Below are 20,132 nucleotides of genomic sequence, written 5' to 3'. Positions count from 1 at the left end.
CAAGCCATCATCCTTTTGGTTAGCGGCTGAGTGCTCAACTGTTGTGCCACCAGAACTCTTTAAATATGTTACTATATATGAATATAAAAAGCAAGCTAAAGAAAAATCACTATTTGGTTGTATGAAAAATCTACTAAATTCATTATTATCTTCCATTTTTCATTATTATTTCACTAGTATATTATTCATTAGTAGTAAAGTATAAAAATATAATGAGTACCTGTCAACCCCAAGAGAGCCATGGTGTCACTGTGAAGTAAGCATTAACCAAAAGGTCAGAGGTTCAAACCCAGCAGCCACTCTGTAGGAGAAAGATGAGGCTATTTGCTCTCCTACAGACTTATGATCTCAGAGATCCTGTATAGGATCACCAGGGGTTGGAATCGTCTTGATGGCAGTATTGTTGTTGTTGTTGTTTTTAATTTTGTGAACCCCAAGTCAACATGCATGTATTTTCCTATTCTACTCTCTAGCTTTCCCCAGAAATAACCATGTTTTATAGCATATATTCATTATAGTATAAAATGAGAGGGCTTCAAAAATTTGTAGAAAAATGGAATTGAAAGATAACGGAATTTTTCCATGAACAAGAGGAAGCCCTCTGATATTGTTGTTGTTTTCTTTGTTTTTGTTCTTTATAAAATTTCTATCATACTGTATATAGTCTTCTGGGCCTTTCTTTTTCTTATTTGACATTGTATTTACATTTATCTGTGTTCCTGGGAAAGCCTAAATTCATTGATGCTATAAATCATTAGCTTTGTGAATACATCACAATTTATCTGTTCTCTTGCTAGTGAACTTTGGGGTCTCCATGGTTTTATTAGTTTACAGTGTTTGCTACACCATGAGCATGATTATACAACCCTCCAAGTAGGCACGTGTACGTGTTTCTTTGAAATAGATGCATATATGTGAACTGGCATTGCTATATTATGAGGTACAGTGATCTTCAATTTTGTGAGATATTTCAGTACTATTTTCCAAAGTAGTGTGCCAATTCCCATAGCTATCCACAATGAATTTTATTAAGGGTAAAATTCTCATTGTGATCTTTATTTGAATTTTCCTCATTACTGATAAGGTTCAGCATTTTCATTTAAGTATTTGTTTAAATGCCTGTTCAGTAAAATGTCTGCACATGTCTCTTTCTTTTTGAATTGTAGGATTTTTTTCATATTTTAGGTACTAGCTCTGGTAGCGTAGTGGTTATGAATCGGGCTAAGAACCGCAAGTTCAGCAGTTCGAAACTACCAGCTGTTCTGCGGGAGAAAGATGAGGCTTTCTGCTCCCGTAAAGAGTTACAGCCTTGGAAACCCTGTACAGGGTTGCTATGAGTTGGAACTGACTCCACAGCACATAACAACAACAAAAACATCCCTTATGTAAGTGCTCTGGTAGCATACTAGGTTATACATTGGACTTCTAACTCCAAGGTCAGCAGTTTGAATTTACCACTGCTCCTGTAAAAATTTACAGCCTCAGAAACCCTATAAAGGGTCATAATGAACTGGGACCGACTCCACAGCACATAACACAAACCACCATTAAGTCTTAAGCATTGAAAATATCTTACCTGTCTTTCTCATCTCTTTGTTTAATGTTATCTTTTCATGAACAGAAGTTCTCAAATTAAAACTCTATGTCTTATTTAAGAAATCCTTCTCTTTTCCGCTGTCAAATAATCTACACTTCATGTAGTAATTCAAAATTTCTTCTCTTCATACTGAAGTCCTTTATCTCTATAGAACTGAGTCCTGTGTTTGAAGCGAATTAACTAGTTTTACTGGAAACTTGCCCATCTGAATAAGTAGTTGTCTGAGCACCATTCAATAAATATTCTTTTCCGTTATGATCAGTGAAACCATCTATAAATTCATATGCCACAGTTTCTTATATTGATGGATTTGTTTCTACGCTCATTGGTCAATTTGTTTATTCCTGTAGCCATACAACTACTCTACTCATAAATCAATTTATCTACTTCCTATACCCACACAACTTTACAGTAATTACTTTAGGCTTACAATAACACCAGAGGGCAAGAAAAACTCCCCCCTTGTTTAGTTCTTTAGGATTGCCTTGATTATTCTTTGTTCTTTATTCTTTCTGATAAATTACAGAATCAGTTTGCCAAGTTCCATCAATAACTAGATTGAAATTATGGTTAGAACTGCATTGGATCTATTGATCAGGTAGGGTAAAAGCGACACAAACTTTCATGACATTGAGTCTTCATACCTACGAATAGGAAAAACGTTCATTTATACAGGCATTTTTTTAATATCAATAAAATTTTGTAGTTTTCATCAAGCAGACTTTACATATTTTCTGGTATATTTATCCCTAGGTACCTTATGATTGATTTTTGTTGCTACTATAAATGTTTTGTTTTTTAAAAAATCATGTATTTTTACACACAATTGAATATTCCACAACATTAAAAGAATAATGATGAATCTGCAAACCACCTCATAAAATGGATGAACTTGGATACATTATGCTAGGTGAAGCAAGTCAACCATAAAAAGACAAATATTGGATGAGACCACTATTATAAAAGTCAAGAAAAGGTGTTCATACTAAAGTAAACATTCTTTGATGGTTACCAAGGGTGAGAGGGGAAAGGAGGGTAAATTACTAACTAGACGGTAGACACATATTAACTTGGGTGAAGGGGAAGGCAAAAATAAATAAATAAAATGGTGTTGGTTGGGGGGAGGGGAAGAAACGTACACATACTATAATCCAAACCATGTTAAAATTTATATGCATAGATAAAATACTAGAAAGAAATACTAATAAGCAATTCTTTTTCAGTGGTAGGAATTTGAGAATTATAAATATTTTCTTTTTAAAAACAAAACACATACTTCATAAATACTTTCTATGCATGTTTAGAAAAATAACTGAATGTTTTTTATATTGGCCCTATAGTGATAATGCTAGCCTGCTGAGGATTTAAAACTGTCTATAGATGCTTTATATCACTGGCTGTTTCCTTTTAGATCCTTACACATTTCATTTCTTTTTCTTTTTCTACTAGGACTTTCAGTAGTTCTGTGATCAATGTGGTTAAAGTGATCACCCTTAATTCTTTCCTCAACTAAAGTGGAATTCCTCCAGTGTTTACCTATCAAGAATGATGTTTACTGTCATTTTGGTAAATAACTCCTTTCAGGTTAAGGAAGCTTACTTCCCTTACTCGTTTACACAGAGTTTTTTCTTAGCAGGAATGGGTTGGATTTTACTGCTTCTTCATGTTTGCCAAGATGGTTATGCTGCTTTTCTCCTTTGATTTGCCAATTAAATGTAGGCATTTACAATGATCTATTTCAGCTATAACTATTACTGGGCATTTTAAAAAAGTAATTTTGACAGTAACTCAAAATCATTTTTCTTCTTAAGCTACGTATCTACATTGCCTTTGAAAAGGTGATTTATATATAAAAATCACTACAAAGCCACATTACTATGAACTTCAACTCAAATGGAGAAAAGCTTTCTTTTCTTAGCCAACATGGGAGCTCATGTGCACAGCCCAGTGCTGATTAAAATTTTGGAGAAAAACTCAAGGTATGAATCCTCTGTGGGTTTGTAAAAGGTAGAAAGCATGCTACCCAACACCTGTACAAGTCCTCCAGCAAGCCAATTATCAGTTCCCTTGTTGTCAAATAGTTCCTACCAGATGTGTTTGTGGAAATAGACAGAAAATTAGAACCTAAGATCCTAGAGACATCAGGGTCTACAACATATGTATTTAGGACTCTCCTGTCAGTAATTTCCATTACAATTCTGCTTCTGTTGGGAAACATTCTTACCTTATATGATAACCATTTGTTATTTGAAGAATTAGTTCCTATTAAAAAGTTTACTGTGATCAATTTTTTAAAATGTTTAATATCTTACAAATACGATGTTAGGGACCTGTGAAAAACTGGAAATTTATAATATCATCATCACTTTTACAATAAAATCTATACACCAATCAGCTTAAAGCCCTCAAAGATCTGCCCTTCCAAACATCAACATTTCTGTTCCCATCTTGTGCCCACTGGGGTGCATCCTGCCCTGTAGTTCTCTAACACCATGTGGTTTTGAGTACCTCCTTGACTTTGATGTGCTATTTCCTCTGTCCATGATATCCTTCCTTCTACTCTGTGGAATATTTTGTTGTTGTTGTTGTTATGTGCCATTGAATTGGGTCCGACTCATACCAGGCCTGTCTAGTGTTCCCTAGGCTGTAAATCATTCCCCCAAGGAGGAGCTGGTGAGCTCAAACGGCTGACCGTGTGGTTTGTAGTCCAGTGCTTATCTATGGAGCCACCATGCTCCCTTGAGAAGGATTTATTCTCTCACTATTTGGCATCAGACACCTTTTTATTAAGGCAACTGTTGCAGTGTTGGCTAAGAATACACTTCCATCCTAGAACTCTGACCTCTGGACTGTAAAGACACAGCAAAACTCCTACCACCTACACTTATCACAGCAATTGCCACATGGTAGGACCCTCCCTGTATGATGTCTGATGAATAGCTGTATTTCAGTGAACATTAAGTTTCAACTTTAAGAAAAAGGAGTAAATAAGTATTTTAAGTTTGCATTTTTTTTCTTAAATAGTAATTCTTCTTTCTTTAAAATGACTTTGAATGTTTCTTTTTTTCTTCACCAATTGAAAATGCTCTTTTTTTTTATACAAAAGCTAAAACAAAACAAAATCAAAATTAGAGACTGATAGAAAGGAATGGTACATTTCCAAATATTATCTAGTGTACTTTCACATACAATATACAGAGAATTATTATCATGAAATTTTACTTTCAACACTTGAAACTCAAATTATCAAAACAATATACAAGTTGGTTCTGTCTATGTCATTACCTCAATGATTGTTGGTTTCCCCACACTTTCAGCTGTTGGAGACCCATACAGCACTCCATCACTATAAGGAGTCCTCTGGATGTACCGAAGCCATCCAGGTCGGTCTGGGTAACCCATTAAATTTGTGTTGAATGTTATGGGGTCATTACTAATCTCACCTAGGTAAGAAGTCCAGAATTAATATACAAGGCTGTGATTTTCACAGATTTTTTTTTTGATAGTTTCAATCAAACATTCCTCTCTCACATTTTTTCTTACATTTGTATTAAGTTAAACAGAAAAAAGCAAAATCCATCTGGGAATTTAGATTATGGCATCATGTAAGGAAAAAAATCCATTTGGTTGTTTAGATTATCTGGAAATCTGATGCAACAATAAAAAAAAAAAAAAGGGCTGCACACAATTTTCTAGAATTTGTTCTTCTTCATTTCTTAGTGATAGAGCAGTTCTGTCAGTAAGACAGCTACCTTTCATGAAAATCACCTATCATATTGATGCATTCATATTCTTGAGAAGTCTATATACAACCAAATTAATCTTAAAGGCAATCTTAAAATTATCATCAAAACAAAAATAATGTAATTTTAAAGTGCTGAGGATGGGATGAAAAAGATGCTACAAATGCAAAACAATTGTAATAATGATAGCATTTGTTTTTGTTTTTGTTAGGTGTCATCAAGTCGGTACCGGCTCACACCAACCTTATGCACAACAGAACAAAATACTGCCCGGTTCTGCACCAACCCCACAACCTTGCTACGCTTGAGCCCATTGTTGCCACTGTACCAATCCATCTCATTGGGGATCTTCTTCTTTTTCTCTGCCCCTCTCCACGTTACCAAGCATGATGTCTCTCTCCAGGGACTGGCCTCTCCTGATAATATTTATTAATAATGCTCAATAACAGTAGCATCATTTATTGCACGTGGCAAGAGTGCTAAGAGTCTTACAGGCGCTATTTCATCGGCTTTTCACAGTGTGCCTATGAAGTAATTGTCATGGTTGTTAAGTGCTGTTGAGTCAGTGCCGACTCATAGCAACACTGTACAGGGTTTCTGAGGATCGGCTGGTGGTTTTGAATTACCAATCTTGTGGTTCACAGTCCAGCGCTGATCCTACAGTGATACAGCAGGAGTCCCGTAACTATGAAGATGGTACGATTAGCCATAATTTTATTGCTAGAATATGTACTTTGGAGAAATCAGTTAACTCTACCATGGTAATAGGGTCTCTATGGGTTGGAACCGGCTCGACGGCACTTAACAACAACAAACCATGGTAATATTAAATAGTGAAACTAGAATTCAATTCAGAGCTGATTTCTGCAACTAGGCTCTGAACTACATGGTTCCTTCTTAAAGGTCAGAGCTGTTGCTCAAGAAATTTAACCAAAATAGCCTTGCAAACACAGAATGCCTCCTGTTTTGTTTGTTTGTTTGTTTGCTTTTAAATGACTGATGAAAAGACTACCATTTTCTTGAATACAATTGAGAACATTTTTATGAGTGGTTTCAGGAATGCTATTCATAATGTAAGGCATCCTGGTGGCACTGCAGGGTAAGTAATGGGCTACTAACTGCAAGGTCACTTATTCAAATCCACCAGCCACTCCACAGGAGAAACAGGAGGCTGTCTGCTCCCATAAATACTTAAAATCTAGTTATTCCTATATAAAGTCACTATGAGATGAAACCAACTCGACGTTAGTGGCTTTGTTCTGGCAGGGTTTTTTTGGGGGGGTGGTATTTATTATATAATCCATAAAAATAATATTTATGTTAATTTTATTGCTAAATGTATATTTACAAAAAGAAAATTTATTTTTACTTGTTACTTAAGAGTTATAATAACTTAGTATGTTTTCTCCTGCTTTCTTTAACTTCATTAATTTGATATATGTGTTTAAAGGAGCCCTAGTGGCACCGTGGTTAAGTGTTTGGCTCCTAGCCAGAAGGTTGGTTGCTCAAAGCCACCAGTGACTCAATGGGAGAAAAATGTAGCAGTCTGCTTTTGTTAAAATGGATAGCCTTTGAAACTGTATTGAATAGTTCTACCTTGTTCTACAGGGTTGCTATGAATTAGGTTCAACTCAATGACAATGGGGTTTTTTGGGCAATAAATCAACATAACATACCGAAACCAATAGTGAACTAAATGAGACAAGACTTCGTTATTGGTATTATTTCGGAGGAAAAAGTTAATTACCATTAAACTACATAAAATTATTTCCCATTCTAAATGTTTTGAGACTCTTAATTTCAGTATCTTCTATAACATATGTATGCTTTTGTTGTTATTAAATGCCATCCAGTAGGTTCCAACTCATAATGACCCTGTATAGGGTTTCCGAGGAGCATGTGATGGGTTCCAATTGCCAACCTTGAGGTTTGATGTCTAGTGCTGATCCTACAGGGCCACACCAGCAGTCCATAACATATGCATACTTTCCCCAAAATCGATGTACTATGTGAGAATCTGAGTCTTAAAATGGAGAATCAAAATTGTACAGCTCTGGACTACAAACCACAAGGTCAGCAGTTCAAACCCACCAGCCATTCCTTGGAAATCCTAAACAGGGTATTGCTATGAGACAGAACTGACTCAACCTCACTTAAAAATAACAATTTTTACTATGTGAATACAGGTAGATCATTAGTCAGATGTATAAAATCAAGACTGAAACTCCAGAAATAGACTTTCTTTAAAATTCAAAAGTGAATTAAATCCTTCTGTAATTAAATTCTAAATCTTAATAGAAATCATACAACAAACAATTCATCACTTATCTGGGTCATTTCAAATACTGTTCATGATATCTGATCACATATTTAGATTATGAACATTGAACAAAAAGAAAAATGTAGTAAGTTAACCATTTTTTTCCCTGACAAAAAACATACCAGGTTTTGGATATGGTGGAAATTCCCCTTTAAAATATTCTCTTTCCAAAACATGAACAAAGAGGACTCCAGCAGATGGGTATACATTCCGATCAGAGTGCACCTTGGAGAAAATAGTGTACACTGAAAACAGAGGAAAGATAAGAGACAAAGACAAATAATGAGCTCCACCATGCATGATGCAGTTTACATTGCAATAACGGGTGTCACGATGCCGACATTTCTGGTAAAGCGGATACAATGTGCAACAGAACTGTTAATAATAGTATTTTAAAGAGAAGTCATTTTAGGACAAAACTTTCAACCAAGTTAGACGGTTTAGAAACTTCTCAAATATTATGAAGACAAAATTAGGTACATTTAATATTGAAGTTGTTATTAAACCATGAAGACAACATTATCTTTTTGGTAATTTTTTTCTAATTGAAATTACTGCCCAAAAACACAACATGAGAATTGACCAACTATGACTATAATTGCTGCTGTTTTTTCCTTTTGTTTTTAAAAATAAAAGTACATAAGAGTAGTTTTTTTTTAACAGTGAAAATCTACATTGTATTAACTGTTAGCTAGATAAATCACATCAGACTGTGTAATATGTGAAGCAACTTTCACAGATATTTAGGTAAATTCACTGGATACTTTTAGTTAGAGTATTCATTCCTCCTTTCTCTCCAAGAAATTATTCATTCCATTTCCCTGATCCTGACATTTAATAATTCAAACTATTACAGTTTGTCCTATATAAATAACAATTTCATAATAAAATTTAGTGAAAATAATTTATGTAAGTGAAATTGAGACAGATTTCATGATTGAATGGTTACCTTATATGATGTGGGTACAGTGAAATGGCCAAATTGGTTTGATTAGCTTCCACCTATTGTTTTTCCTCTGATATCATCATCTCCACCAACACATTACAGCCATTACTCTTGTCACCTCTACAATCTCTTTTGGGTTTCTATCTTCCTGATTGGCTAATGGCTGCAATTTTTAGACAAATAAACCCTATCAAACCAATTCTCCCTCTTAGTCACTGATGGATTTGTAAATGCAGTAATTAACCTTAGAACCCCAAGGCTGCTCGCTCCAATCTCACAACTTAGTAGAAGCCCAGTATACCAAGATCACTGGCAGTAATTTTCCAGCATTAAAATAGGAACTCCACAAAATGTTTATCTGTGAAAACTTGTCCTTGCAGTTTTGTGGAAGAGAGCCAAAATGGGGAACTGAATTAAAATATTCGGCTTGTAGTTTCACGTATCTTAACCTTTACTAATAAAAACATGACTTCAAAGACTCTACAATAGAGGGAAGGAAGCTGTAAGTTAGGTTTTAGCTAGATATTTAGGGAGACTCCCATTCTTTTCTGAATTGTTTAGCGCTAGTATTCACCAGTGGTCTTCTATGGCATTGAATGGACTCACGTTATAGCCAAGAACAATTTACTCACCTGTAGAAAGGCTCCCAACTCCCACTATTTTCTAAAAACAAGAATGAACAAATCACAGAAAAATAGAGCGGATGAGGGTTTTTACCATTTTGATTCCACAGTGAGCCCTGAAAGTCTGGTCCTATAGGGAATATGAAGATACAGGAGACTCAGTTCTTGCCTTTTGTGAGCTTATCATCTGGTTAAGCAAATCAACACTCATGTAACTAGGTATTATCCCAGAAATATTAACTGCTCTACAATACTTGGGAAAATGGTGGGGAGCAATTGAGGTTGGAAAGACTCGTGAAATATTTATGTAAGAAGCAGAATTTTACATGGCTCTGGAAAAGTATTAGAAGCATTCTGAAAGTAGATGGACAATTCAGCATCTCAGTGGTGGAATTGAAGGTATAAGGTAAAGTGGTGGGATACTGTGGAGAGCTTTCAAGAAAGGGAATTAAGTCAATGATGCTTGATCCTCAGGTATATTCAAGGTATGGGCACAAAGTCTGAGAATACAAGAAGAGTCAAATTATGGGGGGCTTTGAACCCCTAAAGGAGCCCTGATGACACTGTGGTTAAGTACTAGACTGCTAACTACATGGTCTGCAGCTAAAACCCGCCAGCTGCTCTGCAGGAGAAAGATGAAGCTTTCCACTCCTGTTAAGATTTACAGCCTCAGAAATCAAAAAGAGGGCTGCCAGGAGTAGGAATTGACGGATGGCAGTCAGTTTGGGTTGGGTTAGTTGAGCTCCTGAGGTTATTTCAAACTCTGGGAAAAGATGTTTAAATTCTAGATCATAACCCCACAGTTCAACAATAGGAAGACTGTGAATAATCAAGTTGACTGTCTTAAGAATTTATCAAATTTACTCTGTCTAGAGATTTCAAAACATCTTGAAGTTCAGCTCTTTACCTCTGTTATTTTTTCTCAGCACCTAGAAAAAAACAGTATATTTAAATAATTTTATCAGTGTCTACTGAATGGGTAAATACTTTCAAATAAGAAGCACTGGATAAGTAAACAATACTTGCATGGCTAGTAACTAAATATAAATTTTAGATTTCATTTTGATAATTTGTGTTAATTATCAATTGTGTATAGCACTTTATGGATTATTATCATCCATCTACATTGTAAACTACTAAGAGTCTCCCTAGTTTTTGCTTCTATAAGGCAGTTAAAAGGTAGTTTATAAAACAAAAAGAAAGACTGTTCGTATTAAATGGCTTTCAAATAATCCTATTTTATATAGGCCTGGGAGTACTGGTATGGCTCTGTGGGCTAATGTGTCAGACTGCAAAGTCTTTTGAACTGCAAAGTCGGTGGTTCAAGCTCACCAGCTACTTGCGGTGGGTTGGAATTGACTCGATGGCACTTAACAACAACAACAACAACAACAAGCATGGCTTGCAGTAGATCCATAAAAAGGTACCTGCCATTCTATTCACCTCACCTTAAGGACTAGTATGTTGTTGTTGTTGTTAAGTGCTGTTGAGTCGATTCCGACCCATAGCGACCCTGTACAGAACATCTCCATTACTACAGTCATAAAAAAATTTAAAAAAATTCAAAATCTCTGAGCTCTAGAGTCAAACTACAATCCACCACTGCCCTCCTAGGTTTTCAGATGGCATGCACATTTCTTTATTCATGTGTATTCAACTGCCTTTCTGCAATCCACTGAACTACATACTTGCTGGTCAGTTGCCTTGGCAACCCTACAGTAAAGCCTGCTTCACTTTAAGTATAGTATGCCATTCACTTTGAGAAAAACATGATACAGATGTATATGACACATTCACCATCTAGAAATGGAAAATGACTAAGCCACTATGTTTTGTTTGTTAAAAGAATACTTCCTTTCTGTAACATCAGTTTAAATTATGGGCACCCACACAGCATTTTCGAGAGGTGCCCTTTACCTTTGCCATTTATTACTTGTAAAACAAACAGCTCCTCAACAGAAGCTATTTGGGCAGTATTTATGCCTCTGCTTCCTTTCAAAAACAACAAATGACACAGAGAATTAGAAGCTATAGGCTCTTGTTCTAAACACGAGCTCTACAAATAGTGTTGATGGGCTCTGCACCCAATCCCACAAAGGCTGTTACTAGCAGTTAACACATGTTGCACTCATATTTGACTAGGTAGGACTCACAAATACAGTAAGCTTTTTTTCCTTAGAGCAAATCTTGAAAATCAAATTTAAACACCCTAAGATTCCACAATGCTAGATCTAATAATCTCTGAAATATACATGTGTATAGTGTCATGCTAATCAGCCAAGGTTACAGGGTTTGGCCTCTGTGTATCTCACGGCTTTGCAATCTTTTACAGCTGCAAATCCATTACCTCTGCAAACACATGCCACTGGAGACAAATGAAACTGGAAACCAGTGTGTGGCTAAATCCGTGGAAATCCATCACCATTAATGGGAAAAACAATTAAACCAAAAGCCCAATCCACAGGGGATCAAAAATATCATCTTCAAATTTCCAGCACAGCTACATTTACAGAGTAAAAATTCCTGAAGACAGGGAGGTATAAAAACATATTTTTTAAGAAGAACTTTCTTTCCTATTCTATCTGTGTAGAGATGACCTCAGAAACCCTATACAGGGTCACTATGATTCAGAACCAACTCGACGGCACTTAGCAACAACAACAAGAGACGATCTAAAGGGGTATGTGGGTCAGTGGCTAAGATAATTACTTTACCGTTCCTAAATGTAGGTCCAATGTTTCTCATCATCATGCTATCAAAATCTCGTTCATGAAACTGCTCTCTGTACATTTTAGTCATAAGATATAGAAACTACAGACAATTTCAACATCTGATTATTATGTGACAGCAGAGAGCCAAGAAAAGGGCAGTAGTAGGATAAAGTGGGACCTCGTGCTAGCTAAATAGCATCCTATCTTCCTTTATTAATAGTCCATTCGAAATTTTCTCTCTCAGAGAGCAGCATTATGATGTAAATATAAGGGTGTGAGTCTGTGTGTTTATTTACAATTACCTAAAAACAAAAGCAAATTTGGATGTATTTAGCAAACATGAAATTCTGAAGGGATGCTGGTGATGCATTGCTAATGAATCTATGGCAAATAACTGACAATTATTACACTAATGATTCCTAATGACATGTGCATGTGCGCAGACACGCGCACTGTCCTTTCTTCACGGAAAATGTCCCGAGAACACTTAGTAGCCCTTTTTCTGGGTCACCACGAAAAAGTACATGGCTGTAACGATAAAACAGCTGCTGAGTGTGAGACCCCGCTAGCGCTAGCTAATTTTAACATGCAAAGCTGTTTTCTGTCTGCAATCTTTGAGCAGGCCTCAAGAGCTGTCAATATTCACGCTTGGGTGACTTTCATTAGTTATCTATTATGTGTATGTCTTTCTTAGGATATTGATGAACAAATAATTTTCAAAGGTTCATTTATACCATCATTTTCTAATTTTAAGATTTAAGCGAATACAGGGGTAAAAAATCTGTTTACCAGGAACCCCAAAGAACGAAGCACTCCAGAGAGCTAAGTTTTCTAAATGCTCAGTAGTCCATCCTCTTTCATTATGGTTTAAGGTCATCATTTTGCACATCACTTATTGCACTCTGCTCTATTATACAGAGACACCCTTATGGGCTGTTTGGGTGCCTTGTCATGTACTGATCACACTAGTTGGTCACAGTTGGCTAAGCTTTTTAAGGCTCTGTGTTTTATAGATTTTCTGTTTTCTCCTCTGTAGACAAGTTGTCAGCTGTCATTTCTCATTGCTCTCAGTAGGCTTCCTATAACAGCTTCTCTATCCCTTCTAATTTGCTGTTATTAATCGGCTGCTGGTTTAGAAACCAGACTACCAAATAAAGTGGAATTGTGTGTAAAGGAGAACGAATACCTGCTGTCTTAATGCACACAGGGCTCTGTTAGATGTCAAATGCAAGAACCGGAATTTATAGTATCTATGAGCAGGCTTCAAAAAGTTGGTGGAAAAATGAAATGAAGAGATAAAGGAATTTTTCCACAAACTTTTTGAAGCCCCCTTATACTGTGGCTTCACAAAAACCCTCCTCGTTCCTACTTGACACGGTACACTTTTTAATAGATCATTTTCCTCCAGTTGGGATGCAGCCATTATTTGAGAAGATGGCAACATAAATGCAATATCAAATAGATTCAAAAATTAATAAATATACAATTCAAAGACCTAATCCAATCTATGTAGTATGTAAACAACTTTCAAATCAGAATGAATGGATTTAACATATTGTATAATATGATTTCTTACACATTTGATAAGTGGGAAATATACTGCATGATTTAAACTAAGTGAACTATCGATTCCATGACCTACTGTTGTAGTTGCTGAATTGCTTCTAACTCACAACAATCCTATGTTGTCATTGTTAAGTGTTATCTAGTCAGTTTTGACTCATAGTGACCCTGTATAGGGTTTCCAAACAGCAACCCTATAGTTACCCTTAAACCCCAACCACACCCACCATATCGAGTCGATTTCGACTCCCAGCAGCCCAATAAAGTTTCCAAGGCTATAAATCTTTACAGGAGCAGAAAACCCAGCTTTCTCCCACAGAGCAGCTGGTAGGTTTGAACTGCCGACATTACAGTGTTTATCCTGGCAATTACTAAATCAGCCTAAGAATGCATCACAAACTATAATTAATAGGTAACTCATTCATAAAGAAGTAAAATTTCTAAAAGTGTTTCTATTTTGTTAATTTGCCTCTTAAATAAATATAACTATTTATTGTATCATAAGGGTGATTTGAGTCCAAATTATTTGAGTTCATTCTTAACCAACATTTAGGATAAGAATGATAAAGGAGGTTTTTAAATGTTAAGACAATAAGGAGACTATGGAATAGCTGCTAATTTAGTATAACATTTACAATAAATTTTTGCCTAAGCAGCTAGGTATGAATATCCATGATAATTAAAAAATTTAAGTACTGGCAGGAAAAATAAGACTTCTTGTTTCACATTTTACAGTCCTAACAATTTAAAGCTATTTATGAGGCTCAGCGCTCCTGAGTACACCGTACTCCAAGAAGCTGCTACCAATTAATAGAAATTGATTACAAGAGATGAAACCCATTTGCGATCTCTGCACCAAGGGAACCCATTTCAGGGTTTTCAGAGACTGATGTATGTATGGTTTCTTTCCTAATGTATTTTTTAACATGTTATTTCTGTAGTCAAATTGAAATTTAATTATTAAAGCAGATAATTACTGTAGAAAAATATGCTAAGACGCACCAATATCCAGGTATACAACCTGTTTTCTTTCTACGATTTACCTTGTGTTTGATCAATCCAGCTGTATAAATCTTGGCACTGAATCAAAACTTTTCTGAGCCATCTGCCCTTCACCACTGAGTTTACTCAATATCAGAGCACTGCAGGCCATTCGTTTTTCGGTGGCCAGCTATTCTTTCTGTTTCAGTCTCAGGGATTGCCTTCACCTGGCCCAGGCGGTAGACTTCATCATAAAGAAGGCACTGGATTGCCTTTTTACACTCAGTTCTTTAAGAAACAGCAATCACTTTCCTTTACATGAGCTAGGAAAAAAACCCACTACTTGAGTCTTTTTCTACAAAAAGCAGAAGTTTTCTTTGTGACATTCCTCCCCTGTCTCTCCCCCTAACTAAAGCCACTTACTGTAATCTTCCTAAACTGGAGTTCGATGTCTTGATTTTCCATGTACTAATTGCAAGGTTTTATTTATTTTTTTCTTTCTTAAATGTCAGCTGGAACGAGGTTGCAAACCACTGTTAATTGGTGATCAATAAACTTAGTCTCACAGAATGCTACAGTTGAAAAGGGCTTTAGATGTCATCCTGTCTGGACATGCAATGTATCTTCCCCTATTAAGAAGCTCAGCACTACTTCCTACTGAGCAGGGATATGGCCTCAACATCTTACTCACACTAGAATCCCTAACAGTTAATACCAATTAGAGTTGGCATATGAAGGAAATCCACTGACATTTGCCCTCCTGGAAAGTCCAGTCCTTTGTATTATAGATGACAAAATGGAGCCCAGAATGACTAACAACCAGTGCAAGCCTCTAGAAATAGTAAACGGAAGAATGAGGACTTGAACTTGCATCATAATATATTTTGCTGACTGGAAAACATAAGTCTATTCATTTGGTGGTTGTGCATTCTATTATTTCTATTATTACATCCCATGATAGTTAGCTTATTACATTATATAAGATCTTAATTTTCTTAATTACCTGTCCTAGTTCAGAGATGAACCAGAATTTGTCAGTGGAAGTTCAATGTTATTATTTCACAACATTACCTTAATTGCACTGCACAACTGGAAGAAATGAGTTGACAACCACAATTTGAACAAGCTGGGCTTAAATAAAGAAATAAGTCTGAAAATTAGGAAAGGAGACATTGCAGCCCTCAAAGCCAGAGTCCTGGTATGGTGCTGCAGGATAAGGCACTGAATGATGCACTGAATGTTTGCATGTCGTGGTTGGCTGCTAAAACCCACCAGCTGCTCCTAAGAAACCCTGTACAGGGTCACTATGAGTAGTTAACAAGAAAGACAGCCAGACACTGGCAGGAGAATTCCTATCTTTCTTAGATAGTCCTTTTAAGTCCTGGAATTTTGCCATTCTTCCTGACTCTGGCAACTTTTCAGATGCAAGGAAGAATGTTTCTTTTCAGCCAAAGGGGTACTTCCTGTTCCTATCCAACCAGTAAATAAGATAAATCATCAGAAAGATGGTCTATCTTAAAGCTCTGCAGTCAACTGCCATTAAGTCTGAGAATCTACTTTAAGACTGAAGAAGGAAAGCCTACCAAGCTATTAAAAGTGCCTATTACCTCATCCTCCTAGTGTCCAATAAAAGTTTAAAATGTAAATGAAAAGTAATTAGGAAATCAGGGTACAATTGTTTTGACTTTCTTTTAGTCCCTTAGAAAAAAAGAGCAATGAAAGTCAAGTCAGTAAACCTAAGGTTAACCCATTTTTGAACCTGAATTGTACTAAGAAGACAGGAAAGTGTGAAGCTGTGTAAGTGAAGTTGAGCCATAAGAAGATTTACTCTCTTTTCACTTAAATTATCCCGGGGTAAATTTCACCTGCTTACCTGCTGAAGGAAAAGAAAAGGCAATCGTATTAATTTACGGAGTGGGGAAAAAATATTGAACATATCATGTGGTGCTGTGGATCAGCATTAGACTGTGAACCACCAGATCAGCGGTTCAAACCCACCAGTTGCTCCTCGGAAACCTTACACAGGGTCGATATGAGTGGGAACTGACTCAATGGCACTTAACAATAACAACAACAGAAGAACAAGGAGTTCAGGTAGCATAGTGGATTACGAGTTGGGTTGCTACCCACCAGGTCAGCAGTTCGAATTTACCAGCCACTTGGAGGCAGAAAGATGAGGCTTTCTGCTCCCATAAAGATTTACAACCTCAGAAACCCTATACAGGGTCACTATGAGTCAGAACCGACTCCACAGCACATAACAACCACCACTACCCTCAGAAGAACAAACAAATCTAGCTAGGCAAAAGTCCAGCCAGTATGTTCCTTAGAAACGAGCACAGTGACATTCCATGCCACGTACTTTAGATATGTTATCAGGAGAGATCGTCCTGAGAGATGGATAACATGCTTCGAAAAGCAAAGAATCAGCAAAAAAGAGGGTGACCCTTAATAAAATGCATTCACACAGTGGCTGAAGCAATAGGTCCAAGCACAGCAATGACTGTGCAGATGGCTGTGGACCAGGCAGTGTTCACTCCACTGTGCACAGCGTTGCTAGGAGTCAGCACTGACTCCATGCCACCTAACAGCAACAACAGCAGCAATCCATATTTACAGTGTCGTGATTGTCATAATCACTTAAGGTAATTATCAAATAATCACTTAAGGTGTGTAGACATAGAATGGTACCAAATGTGTTAGTCTGAGACACTCAAATTCTTCAGAATCCTATTTACAAAGTGTCACCATCACATCACAAAATTCAAAATTTGAAATATTATTAAAAGTGAAAACTATATAAAAAATATAATTGCTAAAATTATTTTACTGTATAAATGCTCTTACAGTCTTTTGTGATTTCTTGGAGAAAAAGTAAAAAAAAAAAAAAAAAAAAAGACCTGTGAACCTTTCGATATGTGAAATAGCATTTAAAATCGTTTGACTTCATTAATACTCATTTGCTGTTCTTGTTAGGTGCCATTGAGTCTGTACCAATACATAGAGACCCTATGCACAACAGAACGAAACACTGCCTAATCCCAAGCCAACCTCAAAATTATTGCTAACCCTGAGCCCATTGCTGCCACCACTGTGCTAATCCATCTGGTTGGGGTCTTCCTCTCTTTCTCCAACCCTCCACTTTACCAAACATGATAGTCTTCTTCAGGAACTGGTCCATCCTGATAAGATGTCTGAAGTATAAGAGATGAAGTTTTGCTATCCTGGCTTCCAAGGAGTATTCTGGCTGTACTTCTTCCAACGGAGACTGGTTTGTTCTTTTGGCCAATCATGGTACTTTTAATGTTGTCCTGCAACACCATAACTCAAATTCATCAATTCTTCTTCGGTCTTCCTTATTCACTGTCCAACTTTCACATGCATATGAGGCTACTGAAAATACCACATCTTAGTCCTCAAACTGACACCTTTGCTCTTCAAAGAGCACCAGAATTGCCTAATGCAATACGTCGTTTCCTTTCTTGACTGCTGCTTCCATGAGTGTTGGTACTTGATTCTAGTAAAATGAAATCTTTGACAACTTCAATCTTTTCTCCCTTTATATGGATGTTGTTTACTGGTCCAGTGGTGAGGATTTCTGTTTTCTTTACATTGAGATGCAATCCATACCGAAGACTGTGGTCTTTGATCTTCATCAATAAGTATTCTAAGTCCTCTTCACTTTCAGCAAGCAAGGCTGTATCATCTGCATACCACAGGTTGTTAATGAGTCTTCGTCCAATCCTGATGCCACATTTTTCTTGATATAATACAGTTTCTCATATTATTTGCTCAGCATACAGACTGAATAAGTATGGTGAAAGAATAGAACCTTGGTGCACATCTTCCCTAATTTTAAACTATTCAGTGTCCTCTTGTTCTATTTAAACGACTGCTTCTTATTCTATGTACAGGTTCCTCATGAGCACAGTTAAGTACTCTGGAATACTCATTCTCTGCAGTGTTGTCTATAACTTGTCATGATCCACACAATCGAAAGCCTTTGCGTAGTCAAACTGGTATTGGCCATTTTGAATTTGACAATCACATGTTTGGAATGACAAATTGAAGAGGAATGGAATCTCATTCATCCAGAAAGAACATATCAAAAGCTGTCTTGAAGCACAACAGTGTCTGTGATAGGATACTATCCACACACCTACAAGGATAACCAGTTAATACCACGACTATTCAAATTTATGCATCAACCACTAAAAGCCAATAATGATAAAATAGAAGAATTCTACCAACTTTTTCAGTCTAAAATTATCAAACATGCAGTCGAGATGTATTGATAATTAGTGGCGACTGATATTCATCAGTATCATTATAAAAGCAATGAGTCAATTATCTTCATACAACTGATGAAATTTATTACTCTGAAAGGTATTTTGGTAATAAAGAACTATAATAGGATGAGAAATCCTGGTGTGGTGCTATGGGATAAAGTACGTGACCGCAAAGATGGTTTAAACCACAAGGCCGGTGATTCAAACTCACCAGTCGCTCCTTGGAAACCCTAGGCAGGGTCGTTGTGAAAAGGGAGAAGAACCTAAAAGATGAGTTTAAGAGAAACTGAGGAAATTAGAAATTGTGAAAACCCCAACTGTGAACTGATTATCTCAAGATGTAGCGACCATTATATTTTGAGTCCCAAGGAAAATCAAGTCCCAAGGAAAATCAGTTTGAAGTTCCCAAGGAAAATCAGTGTCAAGTCCCAAGGAAATCAGTGTCAAGTCCCAGTTTGAAGTCCCAGTTTGAAGTTCCCAAGGAAAATCAGTGTCAAGTCCCAAGGAAAATCAGTTTGAAGTTCAATGGGAGAATGTTTGAAGTTGGAATTGACAAATACCTCTTGGAGATTTTAGAGTATGCTATGTAAAGGTCTAAGGAGCTCTGGTAGCGTAGTGGTTACAAATAGGGCTGCGAACCTCAAAGGTCAGCAGTTTAAAACTACCAGCTGTTCCATTGGAGAAAGATGAGGCTTTCTGCTCCCGTAAGGATTTACAGCCTCAGAAACCCTGTACAGTGGTCGCTATGAGTCGGAACCGACTCCACGGCACATAACAACAACAAATGTAAAGGTCTTGGAATCGTACATTTCACTAAGAACAACAGCACATGAAAGATTAGGTAAAATAGCTGGTTTGAGAGTACTCTTTTGGCAAATCAAATAGGAGCAGGAGGAGCATGCCCACAGAGAAGAGAAATATTCTAGGGATTAAAGTTAAAGAGAAGAAACTGAAGAAAAGAGAAAAGATGACTACAATTTAGTACAAAATGATGTGAACTACAAAGGAAGACTCACTGTAGATCTCATGTGAGGAAGGAGGACACGGAGCAGGTTCAAAGTCCTGCATAGAAAATAAAGCAGAAGTAAAATGCAGATCTCAAGAGTAAAGGCCATGTAGGGCCAATAGTAACAGGAAGTTTAGCAAAAAGTAAGAGCAGATGTGTCAAGTCTGACCCACAAACAATCATGGGAATGTTGCAGGCCTGGGGAGCATTTATTTCTATTGAGCATAGGATCAGTTTAAGTCAGAGGCTGACTCAAAGACAGCTAACAACAGTAACAACAGACGTGTCAAAAAGCTGAAGCTCCTCAGCCTTACCGCATAGCCAACCAGATAAAGGTTGTCAGTCCAGGGTGA

The 20,132-nt window shown here is 36.8% G+C and overlaps 1 protein-coding gene across 3 annotated transcripts in view; it reads right to left on the bottom strand.

Moving 5' to 3' along the window:
• SGCE (sarcoglycan, epsilon) overlaps positions 1 to 20,132 on the bottom strand; it is a 96,638-nt gene that overhangs the window by 57,265 nt on the left and 19,241 nt on the right. For all 3 annotated transcript variants that reach the window (XM_006834283.1, XM_006834282.1, XM_006834281.1), the window contains 2 exons: positions 7,783 to 7,905; positions 4,883 to 5,040 (listed from right to left, as the gene is read on the bottom strand). In XM_006834283.1, the coding sequence (XP_006834346.1) occupies positions 4,883 to 5,040; positions 7,783 to 7,905 (281 nt within the window). The remainder of the gene's footprint in view (positions 1 to 4,882; positions 5,041 to 7,782; positions 7,906 to 20,132) is intronic.

The sequence above is a fragment of the Chrysochloris asiatica genome, unplaced genomic scaffold, assembly GCF_000296735.1.
Source record: "Chrysochloris asiatica unplaced genomic scaffold, ChrAsi1.0 scaffold00010, whole genome shotgun sequence".
NCBI classification, from domain to species: domain Eukaryota; kingdom Metazoa; phylum Chordata; class Mammalia; order Afrosoricida; family Chrysochloridae; genus Chrysochloris; species Chrysochloris asiatica.
The sequence above is the reverse complement of the archived record's forward strand: the minus strand, read 5'-3'. Positions and strand labels throughout refer to the sequence as shown.